The 26,911-nt window shown below is 34.4% G+C and overlaps 6 protein-coding genes and 2 non-coding genes across 8 annotated transcripts; 2 read left to right on the plus strand and 6 right to left on the minus strand.

Annotated features, from left to right (window-relative positions):
* Positions 1 to 4,243: 4,243 nt before the first annotated feature.
* LOC145556601 (uncharacterized) lies at positions 4,244 to 5,342 on the minus strand. The gene has a single exon (XM_081618253.1). It carries the CDS (start codon positions 5,118 to 5,120, stop codon positions 4,410 to 4,412), a length of 711 nt encoding a protein of 236 aa, XP_081474379.1. The 5' UTR covers positions 5,121 to 5,342; the 3' UTR covers positions 4,244 to 4,409.
* Positions 5,343 to 7,103: 1,761 nt separating this feature from the next.
* Positions 7,104 to 11,177, minus strand: LOC145642338 (glucan endo-1,3-beta-glucosidase-like). The gene is made up of 4 exons (XM_081693476.1): positions 10,380 to 11,177; positions 8,337 to 8,921; positions 7,893 to 8,193; positions 7,104 to 7,366 (listed from the first exon to the last, which is right to left on the minus strand). Exons 1-4 carry the CDS (start codon positions 10,833 to 10,835, stop codon positions 7,344 to 7,346), a joined length of 1,365 nt encoding a protein of 454 aa, XP_081549602.1. The 5' UTR covers positions 10,836 to 11,177; the 3' UTR covers positions 7,104 to 7,343.
* A 2,314-nt stretch (positions 11,178 to 13,491) lies between these two features.
* Positions 13,492 to 13,706, minus strand: LOC145557225 (small nucleolar RNA U3). The gene has a single exon (XR_014092274.1). It is a non-coding gene; the product is annotated as a small nucleolar RNA U3 (small nucleolar RNA).
* A 372-nt stretch (positions 13,707 to 14,078) lies between these two features.
* Positions 14,079 to 14,294, minus strand: LOC145557223 (small nucleolar RNA U3). The gene has a single exon (XR_014092272.1). It is a non-coding gene; the product is annotated as a small nucleolar RNA U3 (small nucleolar RNA).
* Positions 14,295 to 16,103: 1,809 nt separating this feature from the next.
* LOC145556602 (uncharacterized) lies at positions 16,104 to 16,955 on the plus strand. Its single transcript, XM_081618254.1, has one exon. The coding sequence runs from the start codon at positions 16,104 to 16,106 to the stop codon at positions 16,953 to 16,955; it is 852 nt and encodes a 283-aa protein (XP_081474380.1).
* Positions 16,956 to 18,884: 1,929 nt separating this feature from the next.
* Positions 18,885 to 22,282, minus strand: LOC145556604 (protein At-4/1-like). The gene is made up of 2 exons (XM_081618255.1): positions 21,518 to 22,282; positions 18,885 to 19,059 (listed from the first exon to the last, which is right to left on the minus strand). Exon 1 carries the CDS (start codon positions 22,255 to 22,257, stop codon positions 21,541 to 21,543), a length of 717 nt encoding a protein of 238 aa, XP_081474381.1. The 5' UTR covers positions 22,258 to 22,282; the 3' UTR covers positions 18,885 to 19,059; positions 21,518 to 21,540.
* LOC145555487 (60S ribosomal export protein NMD3-like) lies at positions 19,233 to 20,396 on the plus strand. Its single transcript, XM_081617225.1, has one exon. It carries the CDS (start codon positions 19,233 to 19,235, stop codon positions 20,394 to 20,396), a length of 1,164 nt encoding a protein of 387 aa, XP_081473351.1.
* Positions 22,283 to 22,850: 568 nt separating the features above from the next.
* On the minus strand, positions 22,851 to 26,682 carry LOC145556605 (uncharacterized). The gene is made up of 3 exons (XM_081618256.1): positions 26,292 to 26,682; positions 23,651 to 24,026; positions 22,851 to 23,535 (listed from the first exon to the last, which is right to left on the minus strand). The coding sequence occupies exons 2-3, from the start codon at positions 24,002 to 24,004 to the stop codon at positions 23,071 to 23,073; spliced, it is 819 nt and encodes a 272-aa protein (XP_081474382.1). The 5' UTR covers positions 24,005 to 24,026; positions 26,292 to 26,682; the 3' UTR covers positions 22,851 to 23,070.
* Positions 26,683 to 26,911: the final 229 nt, after the last annotated feature.

Below are 26,911 nucleotides of genomic sequence, written 5' to 3' on the forward strand. Positions count from 1 at the left end.
TTTAATATCAAATGCTTATAAACTTTACACATTTGTAGTTAAAGATATTAACAATTGAAATCATGCATCAGTCACCGTGAAAAGAAAAGGGTTGCAACTATTAAAAAAAACAGGGGAAGTACTTTGTAACTATATGGCGATTCCCTTAAATTCTACCTTATGATATTGAATTTTAGTAAAAAAAAATTTCCTATACTGAAGTTTGGAGTATATTATAAATAATTAATCTATACCATTAATATTAACTAAGCCCGTCTAGCTCAGTTGGTAGAGCGCAAGGCTCTTAACCTTGTGGTCGTGGGTTCGAGCCCCACGGCGTAAGATTTTTTGTTTCATGTTTTTTACTTTTTATTTTTTTTTGGTTATTTTCTTAAATCATGTGGACTTACATGGGCTGGACCCCTTACATTGGACTGCAAAACACATAGTATACTTCTTAATGGATATGGCTTGCAAATATGCAATATTCATTTTAATTTGCACAACAAAATCCTATTTTATGTTTCTTTTTGAGCCAACTCCAATTGGAAAACACTTTATTCTTGAATTTCCTTGTAAAAGGACCATAATAATGGAAAGATGATGAGTTACTACTTTATTTTATTGTCAAATAAATATATATTTGTATGATTATCCATGTCATTTATCCTAAAAATAATGGTTTTATGATGTAGATCATCAAACATGAGTGATTCTTTAAAATTAGACGGTGAAACACAATTGTTATTTAATTTAGTTCTATGTTAATTGGTCTGCTAAATGTGTTCCGCCTTGAACAAATCCATAAGTTTCCAAATGTATGGGACATTTTGTCAAATCGAATATGTAATTGATATAGACATGTAAGTAAATCACAATTTGATAATTCTTTCCCTTGTCAATCATGACAGTGATTAACAATAGATTAACTGCCATTAACATCTAGCTCAATTGGTAGAGCACAACCATATATAAAAGACGTCCATTAAGCTTATATGCTAATTATTTATAACAAACTCACATATTAATATCACCTTAACACATTCAGGACAATTGAAAAGCAAAATTGATACAAGGTCCATATTTTCCTCCATCAATGGTACTTTTAAAAAACATAACCCTAGTTTCAATTGTAAGCTAGTACAAATTTTCATGTGCAACCGCTGTACAGGTGGGGCATTCTGATAAGTGATAACAGAGAGCATTGATTAAAGCTTGAGGGTGACACCAAATTAAAGAGAAAAATGAAGATGAAAAGAGAATAATTAAGAATCCATTTGTTTATTAACTTTTTTCAGACCATAAAGATTATGGGCTATTGTTTAGATTGGCCCATCATCTTTTTTTCAGTTGGAAAATTTTTCATTAACACAATTAATTTTTTTTATTTTTTATTTTTTATTTTTTTTTCATATCTTTATTTATCATCATCACATCCATCTGTACCGTGCACCATGCCATCATTCATCTTTTTGTAAAAATAAAAAAATTATTTTCTTCTTCTTATCTTTCTGTCATTATAATTATTATGAATGTTTTCTTGCTCCCTTATCAATTAATAAAATTTTTGTATGGTTGACAATTTTTACATAGTGGTATGCATTATTAGCCTATTTAGCCATATGTAGGTAGAATGTGCACCATTTTTATCTTGGTAATTGATACAGCAATTGAAACATTGGTGTATGAAAAAAGATGGTATGATGAGTAAATCACGACTTTTATATTCCATATATCCAAAATAAAGAGAAAGAAAATGTAATTGTATGTAGAGTAGGTTGTTGATGGGTAAAGTAAGCAAGGTTGAGAAATTAAAAAATAACTGAGAACTTGAATATTTAATACTTAAAATGACTATTGTTTTTAATGAGGGTACATCATGATATTTGGTTAAAATTTACCCCAAGAACATGTTTTTGGCAATTTGACTACAAATGCAATGTCATTAGGTAACCAAATAATAATACGAAGTAATAGTTTCTTTTTAACCCATTTGCCTGTGGAATCTGGGGTTTTTGATGCATACAAGTATCTTTGTTGGAACGTTGATAAACTAATGAAATGCTTAGCGTATCCTATTACCTGATAAATAGAGAGTGAGAGATAACTCAAGTGGTTAGAGCTTTCCTCCCGGTTCCGATCGATCTTGGGATTGATTATCACCCCGCCCTTGTGGCTCTCTAAACATCAAAAAAAAAAAAAAAAAAAAAAAACCTGATAAATAAAAAAATAAAAAAAAAAACTAATTTATAAAGAAAAAAAATATATGAAACGACATGTGTGTCCTTTTGTGAGAGAAGAAAATCTTTAATCCTTCCAAAAATAGGCAAATTAAATCATTGAACGAAGAACAAGGGGATCCGGACATATACGGAGAAGTATAATACTTAATCACTTTTGTTGTATTTTTCCCAAAAACTTAAAAAAGGGGAAGAATTCTGAAGACTGAAGTTGTACGTGGGTTCTGTGGCAAATTAATAAGGAGAGCTTGGAATTTGTTAAAATGTCATGTGTTATGCTTTGGAATTTGTAAGAATAGACTCAGATCTCGCCACTCGCTACTCACAAGCAAACAGTATATATGTCGATCTCTAAAATACTCCTATTCGTAGTTTGCAATTTTAAATTTTATTCACCTCCATCATTTGGTAATCCAACGCTTATTACAATTCGAGTAATCTAGATTTGAGTCAGATTACTTGGTTTTAAAACCTGAAAAGTACTCTCGATCGAAACCATTGCATATTTGCATTCTTAGTTTTCCACGCATAGTTAGGGCTTGTTCTCATACGTTTATTTGCAATTCAGTTCAGTTCATTTCAGCTCCGCTCTTAATTTCTTTCTCTTATAAAATATTCAATTTAGTTCAGTTCAGTTCAGTTCAGCTCAGTTCAACTGATTTTAGTCTATAAGTATGCAACTTGTAGAAACTAAAGGACAATCCTTGACATTATATTAGTACTCTGTCTCCGTCCTTAAATTACATACTTACTTCTCTCTGTTGTGTGAGAAATAAATGCTAGAAGTAGGAATAGATGAAGTAATTAAAAAGACGTTCATCTTGTAGAAAATTTGTACATTGGATAAGTATCTTTCTTCTAACTTAAAGCAAGACCATCAACATTTAGAATAGAAACTTTTCTGCCAGTCCTTAATACGAATAAGCAAAAGATAGATGAACTGTTAATATATTCCTTGAACATTCTATTAGTAGTAATCTTATCACGACTGTCCAATTGGTACCACATCATTCACACTTGTTTACTCTGAACTTATTTGTTTCTCCTTTCTCTATTTTGCTTGCATTTTTAACTACCACGGTAACTTGGTTACAAATCTTACAATACAAAAGTATTGTATGGAGCACAATATAATCTTATCAACTCCGGGACTACTTTGTTGAACGCAATACGTTTATTCTCAGCTCACCTCAGGCCCTTACTCGTTGGTAAAGGTCATACAACTACTACTCTTCATCTATTTATACTTTGTATGGATTATTACGACTTTACGAGTATTAAAAACAATGATCCTACTAACTTCATAATCATGATGAATCCAAACAAAACAGAAAACAACAAAATTTAACAAACTTCCTGACAAAAAAAATTTCCTTATATTGCAAGTGATTGACAATTTGACATAAAACAATAATTCAAGAGTCAAGAAGATTACATGCATACTAAAGCTTTTATCAAATCACTATCTTGAGTTCAACTTAAGTAATAGAACACCTAATAAATGTGCTCCAAGACAAAAATGTCACATACTTGTAATTCATATTCACAATGTACGTAGTACATCACTATCTAATCTCCCAAAGTGACTTATAACAAAATTCTAACAAAATTTTAGATTAAGCAATGGAGAACACACCATAACATTCTATTTAACTATAAAATAATAAATTAATAATTTTTTTTTTTTGGTGTTTAGAAATGAGAGTCGATCCCAAAATCTTCTGAAACCAGGAGAAAAGCTCCAACCACTTGAGCTATTCCTCACTCTAAATAAATTAATAATTTAACTAGGAGTATTACGTATATCACTTTTAGTCATCGTATTTTCACTTATTTCACGAAAAATAACTTAAACCCGGTTTTCAGTAATTTACTATACATCGAGCACACTTTTGTCAGATTTAGTATCATTTTTGTCAGATTTATCAATGAAGCATAAATAACTCTTATGCGTTTTAGTGTAACTTTTGCACATTTTATTGTCACTTTATAACGGATGAACATCCGTTTTATTTAAAAGTTAATTAAAAAAAAAAAAAGCTAACATATCCGTTTATTGATCAGTAGTAGAACAAAATTACATGTACAAGTACAACAACCAAGTCAAAAACCCAGGAAAAATTAATATAAAAACCAAGATTACCCCCAAAAAATAATACTCTGCTACAAGAATTATATAATAATAAAAAATTAATGAGCAGCAACAGAACGAGAAGTATTATTATTAGTAGAAGAAGAATGATTAAGAGACCTTTGATTAGGCAAAGCAAGCATAGCCGTATGATCAAGAAAATCCTTAAGAGAAACAACCGAGTGTAGAATACTACGCAAATCCTCACCACACTGGAACCCACCTCTCTCACCGCTTCTTCTCACACCAAAAACATAGAAAGTAATACACCCTTTTCTGAACTTAAACCTGGCAAAATCCCACCCATTCATCCCTCGAATCAACCGTTTGTTGACGTCACCGAGAGGGATCTCGTGCGGCCACGTCAGATCGGCGGCGGATTTTCCGGTGATTGAGTCGAAGACGAAGATGATGATTTTGGATTTCTTGGTGCCCAAGCCAAGAGTAAGGGTGTGCCAAGCGTGGTGGGCTAAGATGGTGAAATTGGAAGGGAGGAAAGCGATGGTGGAAGGGAGGGGTTGTGGAGGAGAGAGATTCAGGAGGAGAGAGAGTTCTTCGAGGCGGCATCGCCGTACTGTGAAGGATTTTACGATGAATTGCCCGCCGAATTTCAGGCCTTTTACGTCGGTGTTGGGTTTGAAGGAGATGTTTGGGGCGGTTGATGCGGTGGTTGGTGCGGCGGAGGTGGTGGTAGTTTGAGGGTGGATGTGATTGTGGTGTTTGTGTTTGGGTTTTTTCAGAGAAGGGGTGGATTTTTTGATATCTTGCATTTTGTTTGGGAAGAGAGAGTGAGTGTTGTGGAGTGAGGAGAGGAGAGAGAAAGAGGTGAGGAATTTGGGAAAATTGGAGGGGTTTGATTTGATTTTGGTGAGTGGTTGATCGACAAAATAGAGTTCATTGGAAAGATTATTTGTTAGTCTTAAAGTGGGTTTATTTTTAATAATTAAAAAGAATAATATTAGTTGTTGATTTAGATGTTTATTATTGGATGATAATCATTATTGGTCATGAGAAGAAAGTGATAATTGACTTGTGTAGAGAAAATTGTTATTTTTACCTTGAGATAAATCTCACATTAGGGCCTATTCTCATCTGATTATTTCCATTTCAGTTCAACTTCTAATTTCCTACTAATATTCATTTTAATTCAATTCAGCTTAGTTCTAATAAGTTCAATTCAACTCAGTTCAGTCAATGAGAATAGGTCATTATCCTGTCTTAAAAGATTGCTTCTATACGTAGTACAATAATCTTTATTTCAGCTCATTTCGTTTTTTTATTTTAACTCGAGCTTTGGACCACACATCTTGTATGCCTGTTAGGGAAATAATCCAATTCTCATATCTTATTTGGTAGCAATGCACAATATAGCATGTAACAATGGGCCACGATCGTACTCTTTAGGAAATCTTAACTCCATTCCACAATACGAGTATCAACTACTAGTCTACTACTCACATCTATGACCTCTTTATAAGCATTGTATTAACTTATGATGAAGTAATGAACCTTTTAAATTCCAACAGAATTGGATAAACGCAAGAATAAATGGGTACGGATGTTGTCCTAAATATAGGAAAGCTATACATAGACAATTAGACACTGCCTAGAAATAGGATCACGGAGTCTTCCATGGCTATCTACCTTATTCCTTCAATTCCAGCGGTTTGGTTAAATAATTTGTGATCCCTACAAATGAGACTTTTGTAATCAACTCAGCCATTATAGATATTTTTTTTTTTTTTTTTTTTTAAAATATGATTCAAAACTGTTTCCTTTAACTTCGCAACTTTTTTTTCACTGTCACCAAGATCATTTACTTCAAACTTATAATTTATGCAGTAAAATGTATTTGTTTTTTTAATAACTGTATCACACACGACAATATTATCATATACATTGGTGTACCTATAGAGAAAGGTACACCCCAACAACGCCTAGGCAACATGTATATAAAACTCATTTGTGAGATGCCGTGTGTATTATATGCACGAGCTATTTTAAATAGATGCTGCAAAATCCGATTTAGATTGATACATGAAGTTAGGGTCATGGTAGATGTTACAACAGCCTGGTTTGTCAAGAAACAAACAGACAAAAGTTTGGTGAAAGTTGCTAGTCCTTGTTTGAGAGACAAGTAAGCTTAATTAGTACAATATCGACTATTAGCATATAATGTCTTTTAGGAGAAGATGGTTTTCCTAAAGCTGAAGCTTCCGTTGCCTTCAATCAATCAGTTTTACCCAAACTAATTTAGATTCTCAAGGAAGGTTTCCTGTCCCTCCAAGATTGTTTGCACATCTCCATCTTCTTGATTTAGTCAATTCAATTGAATATTAATCTATCAACTTTAATTGGTAATTTAAAACTAGCTATAAAATTTGATAGTTTCAAGTTTTGATTAGTTCTCACTAAGAAAACATCAATCCCCTTTGCCTTAGCTTCCTCTTTCTCCGGGATTAGATTTGAGACAATCAATAGTTAAAGAGTTACAACACTAATCGTATAGCATAATAAAATTTGCTTTTAATCAGGGAATTGAACGTTCTCTTCCCAAATTCCTATGACCTCGTGTATGTTGTACGTTTGGTAATTGTTAAGTAGTTTTGAGGGTTTGGGATCCCTTGTCGGGTACTCTCCCCCCGCCCCTCCCCCGAACTCACACATCAATGTTGGTCATAATGGTATTAATGTAAAAATAATACTTCATAGTCCGTACTATGGATACTTGTACTAAGAAATAAACGAGGGAGTGAAGAAAATGTAACCTCTAAATCAAATATATAATGAAATGTCATAATTTTGATTGATTAAAACATACATAATTTACACACTGAAAATGATAAATCATTATGCTAATTAGTGACCATCAACGAGAGTGCTAAACTACACAATTATTATGTCAATGGGTTAAGAATAAAAAATCTTGTTGAAGGGACCTCCTAGTCCATACCCCCTTAACTTCAATTTAGCCTACTGTTCTTTAAGAGAAATTAAAATTTACATGTACCATAACCTGCAAAAAAGAACGCATAAATTAGTTCAATGGAAACCAGATTCAGGAACTGAAGCAAGATCTTAAGCTTAAGCTTGATTACATCGAAATCACGAAGATTACAACTTAAGTCTATTAATTTGCAAGGTGTGCTTGCACATCAGAAGACAGAACACTCAAAGGTAGCAAATCTTTGATGTAATAGCATTTTTAAGGCCTTGTTCAAGTCAATTGTAAAATTAGTTATCAAGTAAAAGTTAATTTCACTCAGTAGGTTGGCAGCTGGCTACATATGACAAGTAAACTAGTAAATCGATCATACATTAGTCTTGACTATCAACAAAACTAGCTTAAATCGATTTGAATCATTAATATTTCAGTTCAGCAAAAAAAAAAAAGGCCGTTGATATGAGAGTATGAGGCCTAAAACTTAGATCAATCTACATGTCATTGAGAATCTTCAGGTTAGGCTTTTTGAAATCAGGAGTTGAAACATGTCATTATCAATTAGCACATAAAATATGTATAGAGGAGCCTTAATACTTACTTGGATTCTGGTTGGAGATAACAGCAGTCTGGGAGAAGTCACACTGGTAAGGCTGGCGACCCTTGGTCTGGTAAAATGTGTTCATGGCATATGTCGCGTGAGACCTAACATTGTTTGGGTTGTAACATGCACCTCCTGGTTGGATGGGTTTGCAGTCAACTCCTTGGCTGCAGACGTAGTTGATGTTGGACTGCAGTTGTGCATCAGTGGCCTGTTGTTTCGGCACACACCATCCTTTAGCAGGGCCAGGTCTAGCAGGAGCAGTCGACTTTGGTGGTCCTACACTAGGACGTGTCTGAGACTGCAAGCCAAGGAAACACCAAATATTTAGATCATAATGCTATATTACGACTCAAAACTATAAATAATGTTAGTGGACCAACTCAACCAAAAGCTTAAGCATAAAAACAGCTAGGAAGAAAACATTACCGATGAATTACATACCTTTTGTCCATTCCTCAGAACACCAATGTCGTAGACAGGGGTGAAGTCGGGCCTAAACAAACCAAAGTTCCTCTCAGCAACAGGTCCAGGCTTCTGGTTTTCAGTAAACAACCCGAAAATGTAAGTCTCAAACTTCCTGCCAGGCATCAAAGGAGTTCCTTTCCCCGAGTTGACAGCCATAACCAGTCTCGAGTTAAAGGTTTGAGCATCCGCGGGACTAACCCAAGTCTGGAAAGACTCACCAACAGTAGGCCAACCAGTCTCGCCTATCACAATGCCAACATCTGCATAGCCCAAGGCCTTCATGGCAGAGTAGACAGCATCCATCTGAGACTCGAACATGTTGTAGTACATCTTCTTGGTATACCTATCAAACCTTCCTCTATTCCTCTTAAAGAGGCAGAAGTTGACGTTCTTAGGATAAACATCAAAGTATGGGTAGGGGTTTACGACAAAGGGAGCCTTGGTTTCGCGGAGGAATTGGAGCATTGGGGCTAACACACCCTTGTCCCATCCGGGTCGAAAACGGCCTGTGCTTGGGGGTTGTGACCTGCTTAGGATGGCCAAGGAATGAGGAGAAGAGACCTGTAGTTCATAGCAGAGCATAAAATGAGTTTCATTCATCCATTTTCTCTAGGAAAGCAAAGTTTTAGCTAAATTCATAGACTGCCACAATTCAGTAATCTTTTTAGTTCGTGTTATCAAACAATTGGTATTACTTTAAGTCAGAGCCTAATGTAAAATTCATGCATCATTTTGCAAGTTTTTTTTTTTTTTTTTTGACACATGCAAGAAATTTACAGCAATTGGCTTAATTGATTAATCACGAATTTCAATGTTACTTTGTAGAATCTACATCAGGAATAATTTACCGTGTTATTTTGTCACAAAGTCCCAACTTATAATAATTAATGATATGATATGTTTCCAATTTTTACAATGTACGGAATAATCTTTCATAGTTGTTGAGTCGTTTGTATTACACTATATATATACCAGTATATTTATTTAATCTACGGTACTGTACACTACATACAAGTATTTTTACATACAAGTATTTTATACAAGTATATGATGATACTTACATTTTGCACACATCCCAAATTATCAACTTGACTATTAATCTTGGTCTTAGAAAATTAATTCGAGATTGCCAAGAAAATGCAATTGAAATGTGGTGCAAATTTATCCAATCTCTAAATTTATGAAATTTTTGTACAAAATTAAAGCAATGATGCATTCATACTGCATCAAAGAGGGCCAGGGTGTTGAGGTGTCTGTTTTGTCCTGCAAACCCTGCTTCACCATTATGCTTTGAATTGTGTGGTTCTTACAAAATATAGATTACAGAACCTCATTTCTTCACCTCTAATATTATTGACGCATAACGCCTTTTGTTTTTAATCTATTTTTTCATGGGCCAAATTTATTAAGTCAAAAATTCTAATCAAGATCCACCAATTACAAATTTTAGGCCCATATCAAAATTTCAAACACGCTTTAAATCTGTAACCCAATACGTGTATTTTGCAACCCAACACCTTGTCACAAATAGCATAATTCCAGACTTGCAAGCTGCGACTTGCAAAAGTCGCAGCCAGGAATTGATTTTAGCACATCATTAATTGATTTGGCACACTCCCATAGTCCCATGTGAGAGAACATGGAAAATTGTGCTCTCACATAAAGGTGTGTCGAAATCAATTATGGTGTGTCAAAATCATTTCCCGTTGCAACTAAATGGACAATTGTATTACTTGCAAGTTGCAACTAAATGGACAACCGTATTTCCCATTCTCATGATAGTCTGCAACATTGCAGCAGACTTGAATTCATTATTCATTACTCAACAAAGCTACATCTATACATTCATGATTCATTAATACATTATTTATTCAACACTAAGAAAATGAAACATCATCTTTGGTACGTTTGAACTAACCAAATTAATTACCACCATTATTAACCAAAACCACAATTAACCATTGAAACAAGCAATTAAAAAGCCATAAAGTAACCTCCAAAAAAAAAAAATGTACATACCTGAATATGGTTATGACCAGCTTGTACGAGGGCTTGGTGAAGGGTACGCATAGCAGCAACAAGATTATCAATGAGGTTTTGTGGGCCCCAATGAAGGACCTCATTACCAACAAGAACTCTTATAATATTTGTTTGTGGAACAAATGGTGTAACATACGTAGCAACCCATTGTTGTGCACCAGGGAGTTGTACAAGGTTCGGAATCTCGCCATTAGGCACGGTAATTGTCACGTCAATACCCGTGTTAGCGAACGCCTTTACAATATCGGAATTGGCATCAAATAATTTGATCCTATTTATTGATGTTTTTGTTTTGAGGAATTCCGCCACCTGAGCAGGTGGCGGAAGGTTATCCCCTAGTGTACCGTAATTCACCCCGACGTTCCATGCGACGGCGGGGTGAAGGTTAAAGTGGAGGAAAGAGAATATGATGAGAAAGTTGAATAGAGGATTCATGGTTGGTTATGAGATTGTGGTTTAAACTTTGGGAGAAAGATGTTATTAGGAGATAAGGAAGGTATAAATATATTTTGAGTAGGAGAGGCTAGGAGGGAATCAAGGTGGAAACACACCCAACTTTCTTTTAGCTGTCTTTTGTTTTGGCTTTTTTACCATTTACTATATTTTCCAATTTTTTTTTGTCTCTTAATTAAGGAAAGATGGAATCCTATGTCATTGGTTCTTTTTATTTTAATTTTTTTCTTTTAATTTATAATGTGTAACGGGTAACTCTATTAAGCTATTAACATATGAATCTTATGATATGAATAAAACGAAAAATTTAATCGTGTGACTTATCATATACAAACCTTTATTTTTTATTACGAGTACTCCGTAATAGACACCTTAAAAAGTACACTGTATTTAAGTATGGAAATTATATTGGTATGAGAATTTTAAAACCGACCTCCACATGCTTTTTTTTACTTTTATGGGACAAAAAAAGTGGCAAATTTGGTGACAAAATCTTTTAATGTTAAAATGGGCCACAAACTCGTTTTGTGGGGTCCAACCAATTAGATCACCGTGTTGACTATTATAGTAAAGGTTTCCGTCGTAAGTGGCGGACTGTTGTCTGTTGGATGTTCTAAGCATGTGGTTTTTTTTTTTTTTTTTTTTTTTTTGGGGTGTGCATATTCGTTTTAGACCGTTGGCAAAAGGCAGGTTGAATAATTTGTGCTTTACTTTAGAATAAGAATAAAGTTCATTAAATTAAGTTACTTTTTTCTGTTTTTAGATCTTTAGTACAATAGTTTAATTGATTTACGCTTACAGATTTACAGGTGTCCTCAACTACCAATTGAAAACATAGAATTATGCTAACGTTCAAAAAGTTGAAGAAATTTCAGATAACTTAGTTAGAACGCTAATGAAGTTCAAGGCAATCAATTAATGATTAAACTTAAAGTATTATATAATAAATTTCACATCCCAGGGAGCTTAAGTAATCATTAAACTAATTCACAAGCTAGCAACTTCATTCTTTCAAGACGAGTGAGAATATCAATTGCTTTTCATACTAGTCATGTAATTCATGTATCAACATATATATGAAAATCGATATTAAAACTACGTATACTAATTATTTACATTGTATAATTCAAGTTGACATCTTTCTTTACAATAACATAAATAAACATGCAGTTTTAATACGAAATAATTTTTATTTTTACACGACAAAAATATGAGATATAATTCACGCAAAAATACATATAGTTGATCAGTGTATAGTGTGCCTAGGACAATAGGAGTATTAGTAATGTTATCTTAGTAAAGCACTAAAGCATAGTTACATTGGCATATGTGTGCATAATTGCAGTTTATTCATGTGTTGATACATGTTAGTTGTAAAGATACTATAGTGTTTATCATTATTTTTGACATGAAATGAATATGCTAGATTGATTGCTAGCTATCTAGCAAAGTAACAATTAGTAGTATCAAAATACGAGGAGAAAAAAAAAAGATAATTCGAAAATATATTTTGTGTACAATTGTACGATCAAATATAACTCCGTATACAAGTTTTAACAAAATCTACTCACTCAGGGTCTGTTCTCATTGACTGAACTCAGCTGAACTGAACTGAATTGAGCTGAACTGAACTGAACTGAGCTGAACTGAACTGAATATTTTATAAGGGAAGGAAATTAGGAGTTGAACTGAACTGAACTGAGCTGAACTGAGCTGAATTTCAACGTAAGAGAACAGACCCTCAATCTCAGTTTCAAATTAATTTAAGCATTTTTTTGTTCAACTTTAAATGTGCCGGAACTTGAGTTGACTAGTCAAACCTTGAAAGAAATAATACTCAAAAAGCAACACGGTGGATTTGGATGAGGCATGAATGTTGGCAATACACGATGCAAAGATATCATCTCATCAAAATACACGAACTAAACACGGTAAACTGTAAGATACTAAGGTTGTTTGTGAGTTTATCCAATCCATAAGTAATTTGGGATAACACGGTTGGCAACAGATATTTTGGATAGTTGGATAAGCGTGAAGGAATCAATCAAGTTTCACACCATAATTTGTTGGTTGGGCTTGGGCCAAGTGTTGTTGTATTGTTTACAGATGGGCTGGCGGCCCATATATGTAATGTGTTGCCATATTTTGACAAAATAGATTGTTGAGAACAATATGGATGTATAAAACTATGTATGATATTAAATAAAATGTCGATGTGGGACTAAATATTTATCAGTATTCATGACAATTGACAAACTTTCTGTTATTAGAGGTCCTAAATTCTAATAGTCACACCTTTTGGCTAATCAGTAGTTCGTCTATTCTGGCGTTTCATGATTCTTGTAACTCCTTTAATTAGGCATCTCTTTGTTCACGGTTCACCTCCTGGGATACGAAGCGTAAATCAAATAGAGCTTGTGTCACAACCCCCATCTGACGCGGTTCAGGTAAAGCCTATATAGCTAATGCTAGAGTAAGGATCTTGAAGGTGCAAAATTGATGTTCTGCATACATTTCATCAATTTCATTTTGGATGGTGTGTGAAGTTAACTAACAGTGCAACACCAGCTAGGCTGCAAGTCTTTTCTGTAAAAATGGTTAGTTATGACAGCAACTACGAGGGCTAAAAATAGATTTGAGTCTGTCAGACAACCGTGTGACCATCCGAAGCTAACAAAGTAGCTGGGGAACGATCATCTACGGCACCAGTGGTCCGGGAACCAAAGGCAGCTGTTAATCACGCTCTGATCACATGGTCATAGTTCATCCACCAGACTTGGTTTTCTGTCTCCTTAGAACTCAAGGATACAGAGGTACGATCCTATAGAACAGATCCTGTTCAAGTAAGGTCGTATCCATCATATGCTGCTCAAGTGTTTATAAACATGGTGTTTACTTTGTAAAATAATAATGTGGGAGTTATAGAGTTGATGTTATAGCGCTAATCACATTGCATTAACCTATTAAACTTACAAATAACTAATCCCTTTTACCTCGAATTGTTGTCAAGTTTTCTATTTTAACTACTGGTTAGGCAAACCTCAAGTAGAGATCAAACAGTTTACTTTGTGACAGCAACTTCCCAACCTCAGTCCATCTCTGCACCATACTCGATACTCATGAACATTATATTTTGTTGTTACATTACAATTACATTCTTCATTCTCTCCACAAATTAAAATAAAGTAAAAGATTACATTGTTCATAGGCTGCAATAATATTTGGAGTCTGTCAGACAACCGTGTGACCATCCCAAGCTCACAGAGTAGCCGGGGAACGATCATCTACGGCATCAGTGGTCCGAGAACCAAAGGTAGCTGTTAATCACGCTCTGATCACACGGTCATTAATTCATCCACCAGACTTGGTTTTCTGTCTCCTTAGAACTCAAGGATACAGAGGTACGATCCTATAGAACAGATCCTGTTCAAGTAAGGTCGTATCCATCATACGCTGCTCAAGTGTTTATAAACTTGATGTCGGCTTTGTAAAATTAAAATGTGGGATTTGTCAAAAATTATGTTTTTGCTTTAAAGTAATTAGCTATCCAAATCTATAGCTCAAGGAAACATAAAACATAAGGTAAATTATATCTGAGTAATCTGACTAAATTGGACTTCAATTACAAGTCTCACCATCAATAAGTCATTAAGTTGACAAAGTTGGAGTTAAAGAGTTCAAACACATCGCGTTAACCAATAGGATTTAGCTATCTCCGTTTCCCTGAATAATTGTCTAGTTTAACAAATGAAGTAGTTGATAAGAATCATAACCAACAAATTACACACAGAACAAATTCAATACAACTGATATCATTTGATCAAATATACAGAGCAGTCATTGGTAAATTCTATCAAACTGTCTGTATTAGTGTATTACATATGATCTCTACTATGGAGTACGAAGTATTAGATAACAATAGAGTAATCGAAGAAAAAACAGCATTGTCAGTGCAGGCAGGCATAAATTCCCTTCAGATCATACTGTAAGCATTTGAGTTTTGAGAAACTAATCTTATTTGGCAAATATGAATTATGATCTGATGACTTGCTTATATGATATAAAAAGTCTTTTTTTGATAGAAAAACTTTAAAAGAAGATCAGCATCTAAATCTACGCATTCAAATGATTTTTTCTTTAATCACTCGCCGTACCACAGACTTATCATTATTTATAAGTACATACTGATTAAATGAAAGCACATTATTTTGAAGCTTCTAGGAACTACAATTTGTTAGGTCTTGCAAAGGTAACAAACATTCAGCTTATTTGCATTAATTAGTTAGTAATACAAAAATATACTAGTATAATACTCTGCATGTCTAATTGTCTGCTGCACATTGTCTAGGATAGTATGATCAGGCCTCTGAAGAGATTCAGGCATCTTCTGTCAGACAACGTGATTAGTTGCAGAAATGAGGGAAGATAGTTCTTTGAACCTCGCGATATAAACAGACTAATTAATTACTAACAAGATTGATAGTTAAAGATAATATTGGTCAAAATGGTGAATTAACAATGGTGAAATATCAATATGGTAGAACTAGTAAACGGAGTACATAATTGGTCATAATTTAACATTTGTAAGCAACACTTCAGTTCACACGGCATAATTTACATCAATTACATGGTCATAAGACCAGTTCTAATAGTACCTAGTCAAATAACCTTTGCATCAATAAAAGGTTAAATCTACTGATCACGGTAATGTTTTCATATGAGAAAATTCAAATGGTAAGTAGCAATTAATTTAATTTTCTCTAGAGGACTAGCATACTATTTCCCCTTCTGACCAAAATAAAAATTGAAAATATTCGAAGTTTTCAGCGTCATGATCATGATGTTCGTTACACAGACCGATTCTAGATGTGGTATGATTCCTCTGATTAGTTCTAGTAATGACATAGTAAACAAGCAAAGAAGAAAGGGAAAAAGAGAAAACAAGTACTCAACTTGACAATTTCTTTAATAATGTTTCTTAATGTAACGCGAAATGACTAGTTACACTAATCTAAAAATTCAAGTAGGGGTGTGTGTGATCAGCTGTGATAGATGTTTTTGAAGTTTGAAAATTTCCTCAGGAATTAAACAAATCCTTCAAGTTGCACGATATGTTAACTATATAAACGAGTATTATCTTTTAAGTTTGAAGCAACATTCATAGCCTGCACACAAAGATTAGCAAGTAACTTGTCAAATAATCAGAGGGAAGAAGAGCAGGCAGCTGATATTTTTGGCACAACATACACAATGGCAAATAACTGGCTTATTATTTTTGTCTGTGCTTTTGCATTGCTTCCACTGTTTACTAACGTAGCTGCAGATTCATACGATTACAAACCCTCACCATACTACTCGCCCTCATATGTGTACAAATCCCCATCATACTATAAATCTCCACCACCCTACTCTCCCTCGTACTCCTACAAATCCCCTCCATACAAATATAAGTCTCCACCACCCTATGAATATGGCACCTACTCACCCTCGTACTCCTACGAGTCCCCTTCATATTACAAGTCTCCACCAGCTTACAAGTCCCCTTCATACTACAAGTCTCCACCAGCTTACAAGGCTCCTTCATACTCCTACGAGTCCCCTTCATACTACAAGTCTCCACCAGCTTACAAGGCTCCTTCATACTCCTACGAGTCCCCTTCATACTACAAGTCTCCACCAGTTTACAAGTCCCCTTCATACTCATATGAATCCCCTTCATACGACTACAAGTCTCCACCAGTTTACAAGTCCCCTTCATACTCCTATGAATCCCCTTCATACGACTACAAGTCTCCACCAGCCTACAAGTCCCCTTCATACTCCTATGAGTCCCCTTCATACTACAAGTCTCCACCAGCCTACAAATCCCCTTCGTACTCCTATGAGTCCCCTTCGTACTACAAGTCTCCACCCTCCTACAAGTCCCCTTCATATGACTACAAATCCCCCGAACCATACAAGGCTCCTTCATATGACAAGTCCCCTGAACCCTACAAGTCCCCTTCATATGACTACAAATCCAAGTCCCCTTCATACTACTACTCTCCTAAACCATACTACTACTCACCCTCGTACTCTTACAAGTCTCCACCTCCTTACTAAACTAAAGTCTCCACTATCTTACCTAGTGCCCTAGCTTCAAAAATCATAATCATAAGTCACTCTCCCTGATACTGTTTATCTTCTACTTACTACAAACAATAAAGAAAATTGTCAAAGTTTTGTTGTTTATTTACACAATTTGTTTACTCATCTTTGTTACTTGGATGTTGAATAAAAGTGTAATAAGTGTGCTTGGTTGCTGTGGGCTATTGACCCTATTGTTATATAAGAAATAATGTATCTGAGTTCTTAATTGAATTTATGGATTGATAATCTTGTGCTTCTAGTCTGATCTCCAAAATTTTATTTAGGTGCACCTGATGCTGCATACATCACTTTTAAATTTACAAGTATAAGAATGAAATCCATATCGTGTCCAAATACTGATCAAGAACAGACGCGATTTACCACAAGTACCATCAATATATGATAGAATTGAAGAGTGGTATCCACAAAATCCTACAATTCAGCTACATTTACATGTCCAGGTCTCGTTACAGATAGTTGAACGCGCACATATATTTTAATGATAATCTACACAAAGTACATGATGTATAAACCTTATCCACATCAATACATTAACATAAAGGATCAATACCAAATCAAAAGCTGCCTTGTTTAAGTGTGACTTTGAAGGGTTCTCACTAAATCAGAAGTTAAGTCAAAACAATAAAATAATGAAACATAAATGGAAGTATATAAGAGAGCAATTGTTATTGCAAGCAAAAAAAATCATTAAGGGTCTATTTGTTTCATATAACTTTGTTTGAAATTATTTTATCTTACCTAATTTGATTTTACTTCATTTTCTGAACTTATTGTAGTTGAATTTTCTAAGCTTATTTTATCTTCAACAGATAGACTAGAACAAATCAATAAAAATAATTATAATAATATATTAATAACACTAATTTAATCTCCCTTATTAATATACCCTTATTCATTTTTTTTTTCTTTTTTTTTACTTCAAAAAAAAAATCTTTTTTAATGAAAGGTATAGAAAAATTGCTTCGTTTTTTTTTTAAAAATAATAATTAAAAAAAAAGAATTGCTTCGTCAATCCAAGGGATAATAAAGTTAATAATATAAACTAATCAGATATTCACCTAATATATTGAAATCTATTCGTATTTATCAAATTTAGGAAACAACTGAAATTTACTTATATTTTACCACTTTAGCCTGCACGTAATTAAAACTGACTACCCCTTATATAGCCGCAAGCCGCAAGCCGCATTAGACTATCTTCCTAATTTTTCCCAAAAAAAATTGAATCAAATCCCTAATTGCGAAGTAGCAATTAATCAACCATTCAACAATGGAAAAGATGAGTAAAAAAACTGGTGTTTTTGTTAACTTTAGAACTAAAACCATCATGAAGAAGAAAAGGATAATTACGACTTCTCAACTTTTTTCTAGGAAACAAATTTCCCTTAATTTATCAATCTCTCAGTTTCTTCGCGAGGTCGATGATGTTGATAAAATGATTAAGGTACTATTTTTTTATTTCTTTCTGTATATATTTATTTTTTTGTATTACTAAACCCTAATTTTGTAGGGTTTCTTTTGTTACGGTTAGATTAATTTATTTGAGTAAAGAATACAAAGTACAATTTTACTCTTTAAGTTTTGTAACATATGAATGATAATATGATATGATATATTTGTATATTTGCAATAACAATTTGTTTTATAATTTGTACGTCCACTATAGTATAATGAGGTGAATCAATTAAGGATTCCATGACCTCGTTAGATTTCTTTTTTAATATAATTTGTTAGTACAATTATTTTCATAAATTGTACCTCCAAAATAACGAGGTAATTCAATGAAACTTGAAGTGTCGAGTAAGGATTTCATGACATCCATAGGACGTTGATAATTTGGGACTAAGGCTTTGTCGTTGTTGTTTTTTTTTTTGATTTTCTTCCTAATTTGTTCTTTGATTCGCTCCGCAGTCAGTGACGAGCAAGGAAAAAACATGGACGGTGAACCGAAGGGATATTACTGAGATCACATCATGCTGTAAATGTTGTGGCTTCTTGTTATCCCAAAGTGACACAGACATCCATATGTGCAAGAGTTATAGACTCTCCGAAGATCCTACAAAAAAATTACCAAGATATTATATTATCAGGCATTGCCAAGTTTGTCAAAGCTACTCATATGCAGGAACCAAAAGTTGGCATAAATTTCCTCCAGGAGAATCGTCTTCCATATCATTACTAAGATTTCTTCTAGAGAAGCTCGGTTTCTATTTTCGTGTACTTCAATTGATGTTGATCGATGCTTGGCTTGTGCAACCGAATGATCATACCACGGTCATCTCACTTGTCTTAAAGGTCCAATTCGAAGGCCCTGATGGTTCGAGGCTAGAAAGAAAGTGTGATGTTGTGTTTACACCAGCTTATATGAATTGTCCTTCTTGTTCAGATTTAATTGATGAAACACAACTGAGCTATGTTGTGCAACTTAGACAGTACGCTTCTCAAGACAAAACTCTTCGCGCTATAAAGTTACGTGTGCTGACCACACAACCAACACTTTACAACATTAAGAAGATGAAGCTTGCAAAACAAGGAGTGGATTTCTTATTTGCTACTAGAAAAGATGCCGAGAATTTGTACAACTTCCTCCTCACTCAAACACCTATTAAGCCTGATCAATTTCGAAAGAAATCTATGAAGTCTTCTGATCCTAACAGCAATAATCATACCGAGATTTGGTACATCTCAGCTGTGATCTGCCCTATTTACCTGTATGATCTTATACATCTTCCACGAAGTCTCATTGCTTCACATCATGTTGGACCTCTAGTTATTTGTATATCATCCTATAAGTTTATTAGAGTTATCGATCCCTTAACATTGACTCAATTTCAGATACGTGGCAATGATTATTGGAAGGAACCTTTTGAGCCTCTAAAGACTAGTAGTGAACTAGTGGAGTATAAAGTGTTAGATGTGGAGATCATTTCGAGTGAACAGTTGTATTCTTTAGCAAATGTCAAAGTTGCACGGGTCTCAGATATTGGTAAGAATGGTACAGAATCTTTGGTTAAAACTCATCTTGGTAATGTTTTGAAGCGTGGGGATTATGTTCTTGGTTACGAATTGTGCAGTATGAATTATTCTGCTGATGTTGAAATTGAGAATTCTGTGGATACACTGCCAAATGTTGTTCTGATTAAGAAGAAAAGTGCAGCAGCAAAGCTCAATATTAAGGTTACTAGGCAGAAGGCAAGTCCAGAATATCAACAGTTCTTGGGAGATTTAGAGAAGAATCCAGAAGCAATGTTCAATTTGTCATTGAATGACAGGGAAGGTGAAAATCAAACCTCGGAAATGGTATCCATGAAGCCAGATAATTCAGAACTTGAATTGGAAGAATTGCTTGCTGATCTTGATTTGAGTGATGAGCAAGAAACTAAAAATCCGTAATCTAAATTTAATTCTAGGATATCTTTGCGAACTTTTAAATACGTTGTGTGACTGAATTTGTTAATTTTTGTTTAAATGAACAATAAGTTTTGTGCAAGCTATATAAATTCCTGCATTGCATAATGCTGAATGTATGACTATCAGAATAATCAAAACAGTATGCTTTTAACTGTCTAACCAGATTAGGAAAAAAAAAAAACCTTAATTGTAAAACACCTCAACAGAGCCCTTGTTTACTCATTTATATCAAGTTTAGCTTTCAAATAAGATAATCTTGCAACCACCTTATGTCTGTAACTCAGTTTATATTAGCTTTCAGGGATGAGGCTCTTGCAATCACCCTAGGTTTTGCGATGACCCTCTACGTACACAGGGCAGAGAAACTTTTTTCAAGGTGAAACTAGGCTGCAGGTTCAGGTATTGAATAGATACGCGGTCTTATAGTAATAAAACGGAATGTGAAACTTGAGAGGCTAGACTCATAACAACACTTGCACCTAATACCTAAGCAGGCATCCCTTCACTTTGGCGGTTTGGCCTCCTAGAGTCATTTACTAAACACAGGCAAAGGAACCCTCTTATTCTTATTTCTCCTCGTCCTTTTTGTTTACGATTAAGTGGGGTGTTTCCTAAACAGGCAGACACCAAAAGGAACCTACTAATAATAGGTAATCCCCATCGTAACAGCAATAACAGTTGATACAAGACTTCAGGACACAGACATCTGCGAGTCCTGTAGTTAAGTCATCTTAGATCCAACATATCCTAGATAATAGTACTCGTACGAAATTAAGATGTTTTTTAAGAGCATTATGGCTCAACATATAACGAAAACAAACACCAAACTATAGGCTTGTTGTTACACAGCATACAGATAATAGCCCTAAATACACATCTTATCTAGTATCTACATATTGCTAGAAAAACCAATTGGCACATAAGTAGTACTCAAATTCCTTTTAAATCCTTATATCGTTAAAGTATCAATGCACTATTACTCGTCATTTCAAACTACCAATGTACAAATCATCTAACAATTCCACGATACATATTCAAATTTGCACAACAATATATGTAAATAATATGATCAAAACGAAGTAGTAACGTTTTCTGTTTGTTACCTAGTTGAAGCAAATCTCCTCATTTAGCTCTGTTTAGAAGCAATCAGCTGTTTTTTAAGAGCTTCATTCTCTCTCCTCAATTTCATCATCTTCTGCTTTAGCAAATCCAACTGTTTGTCTGACGAAGAAAACTGTTGATCAGCTGCTTTCGTCTTCGAAACGAGCAATTCCTTCTCCAAATCCCTAACTTTCTTACTCAATTCCTTCTTCTCTTCCTGCTCTACAAATATACAATCCCTCAAATCCTCAATCTCTACTCGACTCTTCTCCTCCACATCCTTCAATCGATTCCTTAACGAAATCAGCTCATGATGCAGCTGATAAATCGTCGCTTCATCCGCCGATTTTTGACGCGAAATTTCCCCAATTTGAACCTCCAAAACCCTAATTTCTTCCTCGTGATTTCGCTTCAATGATTCCACAGTTTTCCGATGATCTTCTGCAATTTTGAGTGATTCGGTGGTTAATTTCTGCAATTCCTCTTTTACATTGTGAGAATTTCCTCTGTGTTGTAATTGAAGCATAAGATTGTTTAGGGTTTCGAGATGAAGGTTCTTCAATCGTTCATTCTCTCTCCTCAAAGTGGAGCAGGTGAGCTCGAGAGATTGACGATGGTTGATTTCGGCATTGAAGTTTGATTTTAGGGTTTGGATTTCATTGATGCCATTTTCGAAATCGTTGGAGATTTGATCAGCGAGAGAGAGTAACTTCTCCATTTCTTCATCGCTCGTTGCCGCCATTTTTAATCCAGTATGGATTTCAAAGTAGTACTCGTACAATATACATTCCTATGGGCAATGGTCTTTTTAATGTTGTTATCCAAGTAATAATCCGACATTAGTTATACGAGAAAATACAGGGTTATCACCTTACTAAAAAAAATGTTTATCACGTGGCAAAAAATATACCGTAATAAAATTGTTTTAATATTTGTGCTTTTACAACTAAATTACTTTGTAGAGTTACATTATGACAATAGTCTGCCCTATTTTCAAGGGTAATCTAGTTTATCTCCCTGCAAAGGTCTAGGCCACTTTGGGAGTAGTCCGTACATCGATGATGGTAGTGAGAAGCAGAACTCATAAATGGCCCCTGTAAACCAAGCGAATTCAGGATCTGACTTGAAAGATTTGCCGGCTTGCCTGGATTTAAATTGATCAAGAAGTTACAAACCTCTGATACATAATTACGAGGTTTGAATGTTTGACGTGAATGCCAAATACAGTATGTTTCAGGATCTTAGAAGTACATAAGAATTATGTCAAATACAGTATGTTTTAGGATATTAGAAATACAATGTAAGAATTAGGGTATTTGTTGTCATATCTCCGAAAACATAATAGTAGTATATTTTTGATTTTATACTCACTCAATGCATGGTGGAGAAGAGATGGAAAGAAGATCGACGAGTTTTTTTTACTCGGTATATATATATATACACCTATCCAGCATCCAAAAGTTATGTAGTAAATCCAGAACATTTACATGTATGCCGCTGCAGCGGACAGACATAATCCAAAAATGGAAGTTTAGCAGTCTAACCATCACAAAATTCAAATGTTGAGCACCCAGTCTTTCTTCCTTTCATCCGGCATACAGAGAAACATCTTTCTCCACAGAGGGTCATCATGAATATACCTTGTTGCTTTCACGTATGAGGCTCCATCTATTCCTTCTAGCAAGTTCAGTGCCTCCATACATCTAACAACATCGTGAACTTGCACAGACTGGTACCCACAACCATCACCGCTATCAGCAACTGAATCCAAGGAAGGGGTTAAGCTCAACTTCTTACTGGTTTTTTGTCTCTTAGGAGTAATAGACTTCTCAACCAAGATATCTTTACATGGGGTCTCTGGAGTTTGGCGCTTCTCAATTCTCTTGGCTCTATAAGGATCACCATCTCCTTCACTGGAATCTCCTCTAATGTATTGGATTTCTGGATCACCAAATATCACGCATAATTTGTCATAATCTTTCAATCCTTTCTTTCTGAAGCTTTTTGCTCGCCGATATTTCTGCATTAAAAGAACAAATCATTCAAGTCCAAAATTAAGTTTACTCATCAAACTAATGACATGAATTATTACCAAATTTCAACTATAAATTGTAGAAAAAGGTTGAAAATCATACTGTAGACAATTTCCTCCACACAGCATCTGAAGCAATAACTTCTCCAGTTATCGAGTCATACACAATGTCTCTCTCCTGCAACAGGTTACTAAAGTCACTCCATCGAGCCCTCAGGTTGTGATATTTATTCTTCAACTGCAAATATGTGTATTCCTTCCCTGTTCTTTGTCTCAGAGCCTCTGCAATACTTTTCCATGCTGCATTGGCAAAAGTAGTCGCTTGCATGTTTCCCTTAGCAATTTCTTCCGCCATTATATACACAAATAGAGATTCATATTTTTCAGTCCAAAGAACTTCCACTCCATCGATTTTCAGTGTGTCATAGTCACCAACATCCTGGTTTGAGTCTGCCATTCTACGAGGTCCAGTCACTTCCCTGGTATTTAAAGGTGTTAATAATTTAATATCACATATAAGACAGTAAACATGCAACACTAACACAGCATATACTTTTGCCATTTTCTTTTTATTTAAAAAGGATAAGAAAAGAAACAAATCCAAGAGTGAACCCTAGCTGTTGATGATGACACTGTAACACTATACATAGAATCCCTAAGGCATAACATTAAAGCCAAATTGCACCTGTGAATCCAGAATTCCAGTATAGGCAGGTCTTGGGTCAGACTCAAAAACTACTAGTGATGTATGAACCATCAAATATCACCGCTGAAAATTAAAAGCCACTCCTTAAAAGGAAAAAAATCATCCCGGCTCCTTCAACAATAAGCTAATTTGACACCGATGGGCCTGTGTCATTCAGCATACGGCAAACTGACAAACTAGTATAACTTTAGAGCTAAATCTCATTTTATATTCAAACACCAATTATGTCATCTAGCAAAATGCAAAGTCCACATTCAAATCTCTCTACTAAGAAAATGATCATATTTTTGCGGTAGATTGGAACATTTTTATGCTAAATGGCCTGCAGAAGGCACTAAATTATGTCTACTACAGAAGTTGAAGATTCAGGCAGGCATCAATGCCTAAAAGGGCATAGTCCAAAACATGTCCTAAGTTAAAGAGATGAACTCAAACAAGAAAGGACAACACAATGTTCAAACCTATTTGTTCTTCATAGCTCTTCAACTGACAAGATTGGAGTTTGGCACACTTGTAGTAATAAACAGAATATCTTCTGACCTTGCCTATATCCCTAGACGCCAAATTAGGTTCTGAAGTGCCAATAACAATCCATCGAGACACATATCGTGAGGAAGCCTATCAACTACAACATGGGAATGTGACAATAATCCAAAGAGGACCTCACGCTTAAACTGGTTCTGCATTAGATTGTTGAACCCTTCTCTGGCAACACATGCTCCTACAGTCCTATGTATACATAATTTTCCAGATGCAATAGGAAGACTCACTACCGAGAACATTGTAAATTTTGCCACTACAAGCTCATTAGCATTACAAGGCACATATAAGGGATGTCTAGGACAACATGGTTTGATCAATCTCAAAGATAACATAAGCAAATAAGCCTTTCAATTGCGAATCTAGAAGAATCAAGAGTTAAACCTTACTATCATCAATTAAGTAGCAAATCAAAAGACATTTCATTCTCCGACATTTAATAAGCCGTAAGAATATATATGGAAAGTAAGTTGGAAACCATGCAGACATGCACTAACAAGGGTACAAGCACAAGTCGGCCACGGGTTTTGTAAATACTATTGGAAATCCTACGTGAATTTCGATAACACAATCAACCAGGAAATCTAAGTGCATTATGAACATATAAATATTTCAGTCTGTAAATCGTTAAACGCCTGAAGCTCAAAGGCACAGCCAGGGGTTTTGTAAGTACTAATGTTTGAAGCCTTCAGACTCCGTGGCTTGTAAACCTATGCTGCATAATATAAATAGCTCAGTCTATGAAGTGGAAATCCCAAAGTCTGTTTTAACATCAAACAAAACTCTTTTGGAGGCGAAAAACTAGATCTATACAATTGGAAAACCCAAATTCTGACTGTAAAACTTTAAGATCTCTTGAATTCGAATGCATTCAGCCCTTGTAATATAAATTGCTAATACATCCCCTTCACCAACAAATGCACAAATACAATGCAGTGTAAAATTTAACTTCATTTCAGAAGAGACATTTTTACATCTTGTATATTCTATTGAAATCAACATTAAGTGATCAGACTCTTTTTGAACTAGATTCAACTCTCTCAATTCCTCAATAATTATCCCCAATCTAACAATCAAACAACCAAACCATCCCTTAAAATCTGGGGAAAAAATTAAACAACAATTCTATGAATTTAAACTTTAAAGGGCTACAATTCAAAAGAAATTAGCAATCAATAACTCAATAGAATTTAAAGGGCTACCAATTTATACCTCTAAAAGTAAAAATTGTAGTTTCTCTATGAATTTATACCAATTTAATCGTATTCCAGATCAAAATTTCAGCGATAACAGTAGTGAAACATTCAATCATATCAAGCCCTAAATGAATACGATACTATAATCAATAAAAAAAAAAAAAAAAAAAAAAACAAATTAATAAACTTAAGGGATAAATTTTCATAATTTAAATAATTAAAAATTAAAAAGGGGAAGGAACAAAATTGCAGAAATATCGATGAAATTAAAACATTGAAAACAAATTGAGTTGAGAAATTACCTGGGATTCACACCATTCCAGGGAAGAACATCAAAAATGGGAGTTTGGGAGCCCCACTTTGTTAGATTTAACTGAAACTCTACCAACAACTCTACAGTTCTCCGTTAATTTTTACTCCGTAATTTTATTTATTTTTTATTTTTTTTTTTAGGACTTTTCTCCGTAATTTTTATTACGACTATTATTTTCAATCTTACCAATAATATTCGAAACTCAAAAAATTATAAAAAAAAAAATAATAAAAAAGGGTTAGGTGCGAAAATGGGCTTCAGGCCAGAACTAACTCCACTGGATGTTAGTCCACCTACTGACCAACTCCCTCATAAATCATAACCTTCAAATAATGCATTTTTACAAAAATACTCCGTATGTAGCATAATAAATTTAATTTTGGTTCAGTAAAAATAAGTATAGTTTAATAAAAATAAGTTTAAGTTTTTGAAATTAAGTTAAGTTCAGTTCAGTAAAATCAACAATCGCAAGGAAGAAAAATATGATAGAGAAATTCCGTTACATTCATTGTGTATAAGTAGAAAATTTTGTTACATTTATAATTTTTGTCGTTTATGGCTAATATAACATTATAAGGCAAATATAGGAGAAGTGAGATACGGATAAAC

This window comes from Chenopodium album, chromosome 8 (assembly GCF_948465745.1).
Source record: "Chenopodium album chromosome 8, dcCheAlbu1.1, whole genome shotgun sequence".
Taxonomy (NCBI): Eukaryota; Viridiplantae; Streptophyta; class Magnoliopsida; order Caryophyllales; family Amaranthaceae; genus Chenopodium; species Chenopodium album.